The sequence below is a fragment of the Carcharhinus amblyrhynchos genome, chromosome 4 (assembly GCF_965287045.1).
Source record: "Carcharhinus amblyrhynchos chromosome 4, sCarAmb.v2.hapA, whole genome shotgun sequence".
Classification (NCBI taxonomy): domain Eukaryota; kingdom Metazoa; phylum Chordata; class Chondrichthyes; order Carcharhiniformes; family Carcharhinidae; genus Carcharhinus; species Carcharhinus amblyrhynchos.
Window position 1 is genome coordinate 135836282 of NC_137327.1, and position 9966 is coordinate 135846247.

The window sequence follows — 9966 nt, forward strand, 5'->3', positions numbered from 1 at the left end:
TTGGTACAGATTCACCATAATGTAAATGAACGGCTGGAGAACTTGAATGGTTTGCTCTTGTTCCAATCTTCCCATTTTCTTTTGTGACTCGGGACAATGAGCAATAGGGAGGCAATCACTCCAGGACAAGTCCATTGGAAAGAATGAGCAACTGTGTTCCCCGCATAGAGGCTGAGAGGTACTGTGGCATTCATTCATGGGATGTGGGCATTGCCAGCTGGGCCAGCATTTGTTGCTCACCCCTGAGGACATTTACAAGTCAACCACATTGCTGTGGATCTGGACTCACTTATAGGCCAGACAAGGTAAGGATGGCAGACTTCCTTCCCTAAAGGACACGAGTGAACCAGATGGGTCCTTATCACAATCAACAATGGTTTCATGGTCATCATTAGACTTTTAAATTTTTTATTGAATACAAGTTTCACCACCTTCCGTGGTGGGATTTGATCCCAGGTCCCCAGAGCCTTACCCTGGGTCTCTGGATTACTAGCCCAGTGACAATACCACCAGGCCACTGCCTTCCCACTTACTACACTAACTGTAGCTAAGTTAACTCAGTGGTAACAAAGCATAAAAATACAGGGACATTCCTGGATCACATGACTCATTGTCACACCACAAAATGCACTTAATCGCAGAGCCATCCAACATTTGAAAAGATTTTCACATAAAAAGACAGAATTCCTTTGCTTATTATCAAAGAATCCCAAGTTTCAATCCTGAGCAAAGTTCAGAAGGGTCAGTCTCATTGCATTCAATAGTCCAGCTTCACTTGATGTTGTAACAGGCTGTTAGTGAACCTTCCAATGGGATCCCAAATCTGAAGTAGGATCCCAAGCTTTGATGTTTGTTCCCTGGTGCAGTTCAGAAATGCAGTTCACCACTTTATGTCTGTATTTTAATGACACTTAGAGACAGCTGGCGTTCACTCTTTGTTTGAATTGGAGTAGTGTCTTTCTCAAGACTCTCCTCTCCAGAGTCCAGACACAACCTGCAGCACTCCCCAACAACTAACGTTATCACAGATCCAATAACCAGTAAAAAGGCAAGTGCAGATATTAGAAACAGGAGGGGACTGACTTTTGTGATGCTTTCAGAATGACATTCCTCTATGTGATCATTTAATGACTGGAGTGTTGAAGAATCATTCTGCTTCAGGTAAAAGCATTCAGCTTTACCTATATCTGGTATTTCAACATTAGTACTATTCAGTGCATGCAGCCAGGTCAATGTGCAACAATTAAAATAATTTCCACTCAAGTACAGTGTTTTAAGAGTTTGGGACACGTTTCTAATTATCAAGTCTTGAAGAGCATGAAGATTGTTGCCCCGAATATCAAGGATTTGCAATGGAGAACATCCAATGCCATCGGGTAAAAATTCTAACTGATTGTATGACAAATCCAAATTTTGGAGGTGACTCAGGCATGTCAGAGTGACTTTGGAGGTTTGGATCGAATTCCACCTTAAAGAGAGGTATTGCAAAGATTGTTCTAAGCCTGCCAGGGCCTGCCTGGGTATTTCCAGGTATTTATTTCTTGAAACATCCAAATATACCAAGGGGGTCTGATAGAACGTGTAAGGTGCCAACTGCACAATGTTATTTCCATTGAGGTTGAGGTACTTAAGAGAAGGGATTCCAGAAAAAGACACACACGTATTATTTTTATGATGGGTCTGTTGAATTTGGCTATCATACCCCATGATTTCATTTGCCTCGTTACAAATCTTCAGATTATTGTTTGCAAGATTGACTTTTTCTATTTTGGGTAGGGCTTTAAAAAGCAGCGGGGGTAATAACCGAATGGAATTATTTTGAAGGTACAAGGATCTTAAAGACAGGAACTTCTGATTATCTGTCCCTACAGATAGATTGTCGAGTATATTGTCACTCAGATCTAGAGAAGACAGAAAACTCAATTTATCACCATTTTCTATACTAAAATTCTGAAAACAGTTTCCACTGAGGTTCAAGTGGTGGAGGGAACTAAATTTGTTCAGAAAACTATGTGATATGTCCAGCAGTACATTGTTACTTAAATCCAGAAATATTACTTCTGATAAATTAGCGTGGGCACTGTGGTTGGATGTCTTGCTAAACACCGAAAATTCTTCATATCTGTTTCTTACGTCCCATTCAGCTGAATTGTTCAATAAATCAGGTGTTACACTGACCATTAAATTGCTAGACAAATTCAAATGTTTTATCTGATGCAGTCTCGGAAGAAATGGAAAATGAAACAACCTGTTGTGACTCAGATCAAGCACTTGGAGATGGTACTCTTCCTCATTCTCGTTGGTTATGAAGAATTCAATGCCGTTTCTGCTCAGGTTCAAGAGTTGGAGGTTTGGAAGATGAAAGTTGGAAATGCAAGAAAGCGAATTCATGGCCAAGTTTAGTTCAACCAAGTTTGGTAAACACTCAAAGGCTCCCGCGGCTATTTCTGTAATATAGTTTTTTTCGAGGGAGATGCGTTTCAAAAGCAGCAGCTCACAAAACATATCGGGTGTCAGCTTCATCAATAAGTTCCCTGAAAGATGTAACACTTGCAGTGAAGACAGATTTTTCAGATGGACAGTCACTGTGTCACTGTGCCAATAATTCTCTGACAGGTTTAGCACTTGAAGCTCCTTTAAACGGCTGAAGGCTCCGTCACTGGATGAAAAGTTCCTGCCCAGGTGATTGTTTGCCAGAACGAGCACTCTCAGGCTAGTCAGATGCGCCAGAGCCCCGGATGCTATCGTCTTCAGTTGGTTATAGGAGACATCCAGGTGTTGCAGTGAACTGAAATTTAGCAGTGATTCCTCGGTCAACATTTGGATTGAGTTATGGGATAAGTCTACTGTTTTAGTCCCCAACATTGGAAGATCAGGTACTTGGGAAAGATTATGGTACTGACAGGACACAACATGGTCTTTCTGCCAAATAAGATTGAAAACATTAAGTATTTACTTTTCTCAGAAACTTTTCATATAGTTTAAAGAACACATTTGCACTACAACAAAAATAAAACTCAGCTGGCATATTGGGGATATTTACGAATTGCTAGCAGTGAATGCATGTCCTGTGGGCCATCTGGATATGATAAAGGGGAAACATTGGTAGTTTAGGAGCATCTCTTCACCAAGCTGGGGTATTTCAAAAACTGAGTTGAGTTGAGGTTATTGATTTCTGCAATTCTACTTTATAAAGAGTCAGAATTTTGTAGAAAGCATCTTAAATGACAGGAATACTTATATTTTTTGGTCTGTTGCTACCCAAGGGGACCACTCATACAAAGAAGAAAAGCTAAATAGTAAAAAAAAATTGCTGAAATCTTCTCCCGCCATTTTAACATCATTGTGAAACTGTTTATTTGGAGTGAGTCTTTGCCTTAGCATGTCCTGCCTTTTGAGTTGGAGGATGCAATATTTAGATCCTGTTCCAGACAATTCCAGTGAGTGAAAACCAGGGTTCCGGCTCGGATTTCTAATGCTGAGATGATACCTAGGACAGTGCAAAGGTCCGGTGTCCTTTTATGGCGCTGCGCATTGTACAGATTGTTAGAGACTGTAAAGCCTCTTTGATGTAGATGATTAACTACGTTATCAGCTGCTATATATAGGGGTGGCATGGTGGCATAATTGCACATTCTCCCCATGTCTGCGTGAGTTTCCTCCGGCTGCTCTGGTTTCCTTCCACAGTCCAAAGATGCGTGGGTTAGGTGGATTGAACATGCTAAATTGCCCCTTAGTGTCCCAGGAGGTGATAGCCTAGTGGTATTATCGTTAGGCTATTAATCCAGCTGATGGTCTGGGAACATTCTAGTTTGAATCCCACCATGGCAGATGGTGGAGTTTGAATTCAATAAAATCTTGAATTAAGAATCTACTCATGACCGTGAAACCATTGTCGATTGTCAGAAAAAACCCACCTGGTTCACTAGTGTCTTTAGGGAAGGAAATCTGCTGTCCTTACCTGGTCTGGTTTACATGTGATTCCAGAGGCACAGCAATGTGGTTGACTCTCAGCTGCCCTCCAAGGGGAACTAGGGATGGGCAATAAATACTGGCTAGCCAGCAATGCCCATGTCCCATGAATGAATTTTAAAAAATATGTAGGTTAGGGGAATTAGCCATGGGAAATGTTTGGAGTTATGGGGATATGGTGGGGGAGAGGGTCTGGGTAAGATATTCTGTCAGAGGTTCGGTGCAGACTCAAAAGGGTTGAATGGCATCTTTTACACTGTTGGGATTCTATAAAGATACTTATGGCGCAACACATTACTGCCTACGGATCTTTCCACTACTTCCCAAAGAACTCTGTGAAAGCACAACAAACAAACCAAATCTGATTTCAACCTGAAAGAAATTCAAATGTAATTCTCCTTTACAAAACCGAGGCACAAGATTTCAGAATACAGCTTCAAATTGGCCAATTGAGAACAATGTGTAGACCAACTCAAAAATCTGGGTCAGAAGAGAGGTGGTGGGGGGGGAGGGTCCATCACTTTTACCCGACCTAAGTGACTTTTACTAACCGTGACACTTGCACTGACTGACTCTCTGAGCAGAGCTGACTAAACCACAATTCAAAAACCTCTGACATTACTACCTGACCCACAAAGTCCAAAATATTATTCAAACACGCCCAATCCATGTGAATTCAATGCTAACTCAACCACATGGGAATGTGGAGATAAATAGGAACAGGAGAGAAATCAGAAATGTTCAGATTCTCTGATAATCTACAACCTTTCATCAGTCTGAGGACCTATGTGTATACACACTTCTTTCATAATTGGTACAAGTAAAAGGGAGGAAAAGGGATTTATTCTCCACAAAATATATATATAATGACTAACTTATTATCTCTTCTTAAAAAATATATTCCTTTCTTCTTCAGTAGTCAGCATGTTAACACTGCGAAGCAATAGGTTTGGAGTTCAAAGGGAGAGAGGAAGGGAGAGGAGAGCTTACCGTTTGACAGGCTTTGACCAGAGCGTGTCTATCACCACTGCTGCTGGTTAGAAGGCAAGAAACGGCCGTAAACCACAGGAACAGCCAGGAATTCATCTCTCCGCCCCAGACAACAAAAGAATGACATGACTGCTGCACAGCGTGTTCAACATATCCCTGGATCCTGAGCTATCGTAATCGGGGAAAATTGGGCGAGTTTGGAAGTCATTTTACGCACAACGTGACTTCTGACCAAGTGTGTGTGTGTGTGTGTGGGATAGTGGCCAGGAATAGGATCAGCCACCCCCGTACACACAAACACGAGGTTGGTGTTGTATTAAACGGGTAGGTTTTCCTTCTTAGGGCTCGTTACTATTTTTCTGGGTAATTTAAAGCAATCATGGGACAAATAAAAGGCAGAACTCCACCCCCGCCTCCCCCCCACCGTAGAAATCAGTCAACTAAATTTAAACTTAATATAGTGATTGTTGGAAAGTCTGGAGTGACCGCATTTCTTTATTTTCTACCTTTTTACCTTTGCTCATAAATATAGATGTGTTTGTGTGGTACATGCATTTGTGTATGAGTGTGAGATTGTGCCTTTGTGACTGTTGTATATGAATATATGTTTGCATTTGACTCTGTATGTTTGTATATGTGTATCTCTGGCATTTGTGTTGTTAGTATGTGTGTGTGTGAATGTTTTCCTTTGTGTATGTGAATGTTAGCATGTGGATGTGTGTGTGGATGTGTTTGTGTGTGTGTGTCCACTTATGGGAGATTTTATTAATTCATGGGACATGGGCATCACTGGCTGGCCCAGCATTTATTGCCCATCCCTAGTTGCCCTTGAGAAGGTGGTGGTGAGCTGCCTTCTTGCATCGCTGCAGTCCACGTGCTGTGGGTTGACTCACAATGCCGTTAGGGAGGGAATTTCAGGATTTTGACCCAGCGACTGTGAAGGAACGGCTGATATATTTCCAAGTCGGGATGATGAGTGACTTGGAGGGGAACTTGCAGGTGGTGGTGTTCCCCATGTATCTGCTGCCCTTGTCCTTCTAGATGGAAGTGGTCGTGGGCTCGGTAGGTGCTGTCTAAGGATCTTTGGTGAATTGCTGCAGTGCATCTTGTAGATGGTACACACTGCTGCTACTGAGTATTGGTGGTGGAGAGAGTGGATGTTTGCGGATGTGGTGCCAATCAAGTGGGTTGCTTTGTTCTGGGTGGTGCCAGGCTTGTTGAGTGCTATTGGAGCTGCTCCTATCCAGGCAAGTGGGGAGTATTCCATCACACAGCTGACCTTGTAGATGGTGGACAGGCTTTGGCGAGACAGGAGGTGAGTTACACACTTTGACCTGATTTTGTAACCACTGTGTTTATGTGGCTAGTCCAATTGACTTTCTGGTCAATGGTAACTCCAGTGATGTTGATAAGGTTAGATGTGTAAACACATGAGTTTGTGTGTGAATATTTATTTATATGTCTATTTGCATGTTTGTGCATGCTTGTTGATGTTTATGTGTGTTTGTGTGAATATAGGAACCTGTTTTGTCATCCGCCAATATCAAGGATGATCTGGGACATAATTCCACATATCCTTTATTTAATATCGCTTAATACCTTTGGTTGACATACATCTATCCATTTCAGTTTTAAATTTAATAAGCGATCAATTGCTGTTTGCAGAAGGGAATTTCAAATTTCTACCACATTTTGTGTTACCCCATTTTGCTCCGTAATGATGTGAGTCCAATTTTTAGACCATAACCTCAAAACCCAGACACCCTGAACAATACAGATAGTTTCTACCTATCATTTCTCTTTGTTCATGGGATGCAGGTACTGTTAGCTCGGTCAGTTTTCCTTACCTATCCCTAATTGTGAGGGTGATGGTGAGCTGCCTTCTTGAACCACTGCAGTCGCTGAGGTGTAGGTACAACCACAGTGCTGTTAGGGAGGGAGTTGCAGAATTTTGACCCAGCGACAGTGAAGGAACAGCAATGTAGTTGCAAGTCAGGATAGTGAGTGACTTGGAAGGGAACTTGCAAATGGTAGTGTTCCTATGCACCTGCTGCCCTTGTCCTTTAAGCGGTAGACACTGTGGGTTTGGAAGGAGCCTTGATGAATTGTTGCAGTGCGTTTTGTAGATGGTACACATTGCTGCCTGTGTGCGTCAGTGTGGAGGAAGTGAATGTTTGTGGATGGGATGCCAATCATATGGGCTACTTTGTCTGGATGATAAGACCATAAAATGTAGGGGCAGAAATAGGCCATTCGTCCATCAAGTCTGCTCCGCCATTCAATGAAACCATGGCTGGAATTCTCCGACGTCACCCATAGCTGGGATTATCCGGTCCTGCTGCTATAAGCGGCGATTTGGCTGAGCTCTGTTCTCGCTGGCGGTGGTTGCAGGGTGTATGTGACTGGAGAATTCCAGCCCATGACTGATCTGAAATAATAATCCACAATTCAATTTTCCAGCCTTATCTCCATAACCCTTGATTTCCTCGCTGATTAAAAATCTGTCTGTCTCAACCTTGAACATACTGAACTACCCAGATAATAAAGACATTAGTGAACCAGATGTTTTTTATGACAACGATTCATGGTCATCATTAGACTATTAATTCCACATTTTTTTATTGAATTCAAATTCCACCATCTGCCGTGATAGGATTCGAACCCAGGTCCCTAGAACAATACCCTTATTTCTGGATTATTCATCCAGTGACAATGATACTAAACCACCAGCTATATGGTGTCAAGCTTCTTGAGTGCTGTTGGTGCTGCTGTTTGACTTTAACCTGGTGTTGTGAGACTTCTTACTCTGCTGCACTCATCCAGGCAAGTGGGGAATATTCCATCGTTATCCTGTAGATGGTCCCTTGTAGATGGTGGACAGGCTTTGGGGAGTCAGGAGATGAGTTACTCAATGGAGGATTGCTAATGCCCAGGATATTGATAGCAGGAGATACAGCATTGGTAATGCCATTGAATGTCAAGGGGCTACTTATTATCCCTCATATCTGGAAAACCTTGATCAAATCACCCTTTAAGCTTCTAGATACAACTCTAATCTCTCTTGTGTAATTTTGCTTTATGATTAAACAATTTGAGACCTTGTAAGAACATAAGAAATAGGAGCAGGAGTAGGCCATCTAGACCTTCGAGCCTGCCCCGCCATTCAATAAGACCATGGCTGATCTGAAGTGGATCACTTCCACTTTCCCACTCTCTCCCCATAACCCTTAATTCCCCTGTCTATCAGAAACCTAGCTACCCGTAACTTAAATATAACATAAGAAATAGGAGCGGGAGTAGGCCATCTAGCCCTTCGACCCTGCCCCGCCATTCAATAAGATCATGGCTGATCTGTCGTGGCTCAGTTCCACTTTCCCGCCCTCTCCCCATAACCCTTAATCCCCTCTCTTATCAAGAACCCATCAACCAGCTTCTTAAAAATATTTAGCGAGGCAGCCTCCACCACTTCAACGGGCAGAGAATTCCAGAGATTCACCACCCTTTGAGTGAAGAAGTTCCTCCTCAACTCCGTTCTAAACCGCCTCCCCTTTATCTTGAGGCTGTGCCCCCTAGTCCTACTGTCTTTTTTGAGCGGGAAGAGTCTCTCCACCTCTATCCTATCCATCCCATTCATCATCTTATACGTCTCAATGAGATCTCCCCTCATTCTTCTGAACTCTAACGAGTACAAGCCTAGTTTATTCAGCCTCTCCTCATAGCTCAACCCCCTCAACTCTGGTATCAGCCTAGTAAACCTCCTCTGCACTCCCTCCAGGGCCAAAATATCCTTGCGCAGGTGCGGCGCCCAAAACTGCACACAGTACTCCAGCTGTGGCCTCACCAATGCCCTATACATTCCGAGGTAGCCTCCACCACTTCAATGGGCAGAGAATTCCAGAGATTTACCACCCTTTGAGTGAAGAAGTTCCTCCTCAACTCCGATCTAAACTGCCCTCCCCTTATTTTGAGGCTGTGCCCTCTAGTTCTGCAGTTGTGTACAGTTGTGTTAAATGTGATCTACACTCCTTCTGACTTCAGTACCTTAGAATCCCTACAGTGCAGAAGAAGGCCATTCGGCTCATCGAGTCAGCACCGACTCATACCCAGGTTTACCCTGTAACCCCAGTTAGTTACTCTGCTAATCCCCATAACCCATATATCTTTGGAACACTAAGGGGCAATTTAGCACGGCCAATCAACCTAACTTGCACATTTTTGGACTGTGGGAGGAAACTGGAGCACCCAGTGGAAACCCACACAGATATGACGAGAATGTGCAAACTCTACACAGACACTTACCCAAGGCTGGAATTGAACCCGGGTCCCTGACACTGTGAGGCTGCAATGTTAACCACTGTGTCACAAAATCGCCCAAAAGTCTATTCACGGCATGAGTTTAAATTTATTTATTAATATTACAAGTAGGCTTGCATTAACACTGGGTGATGCTGGCTATGCCAGCGTTTGTTGTCCATTCCTAAATGCCCTTGAACTCAGTGGCCATTTCAGAGGGCACTTAAGAGTCAACCATACCACTGTGGGTCTGGAGTCACATGTAGGTCAGACCAGGTAAAGACAGCAGATTTCCTTCCTTAAAGGACATTAGTGAACCAGATGGGTTTTTACAACAATGCACAATGGTTTCACAGTCATCATCAGACTTTTAATTATGGATTTTTTTTATCGAATTCAAATTTCACCATCTGCCATGGTGGGATTCAAACCTGTGACCCCAATGTATTACCCTGGGTTTCTGAATTATTAATCCAATGACAATATTATGCCACCACATCAATGTATTCTTCCTAAGATGTGGTGCCCAGAACTGCTCACAAATCTCCAGATGTGGTCTATTCAGGGTTTTATCTGGCTGAAACATAACTTTTACCCTCATATGTTCTAGTCTTTTATATATAAAGGCCAAGTTTCAATTAGTGCTGTTGATTATTTTCTGTATCTCTTCACAACATTTCAATGATCTACATATTTGAAGCCCCAAGTCTC

At 42.7% G+C, this 9966-nt stretch overlaps 1 protein-coding gene across 1 annotated transcript; it reads right to left on the minus strand.

The window, feature by feature from the left end:
• Positions 1-866: 866 nt before the first annotated feature.
• LOC145342717 (transforming growth factor beta activator LRRC32-like) lies at positions 867-5058 on the minus strand. Its single transcript, XM_080188277.1, has 2 exons — positions 4963-5058; positions 867-2922 (listed from the first exon to the last, which is right to left on the minus strand). Exons 1-2 carry the CDS (start codon positions 5056-5058, stop codon positions 889-891), a joined length of 2130 nt encoding a protein of 709 aa, XP_080044403.1. The 3' UTR covers positions 867-888.
• Between the last annotated feature and the right edge of the window lie 4908 nt (positions 5059-9966).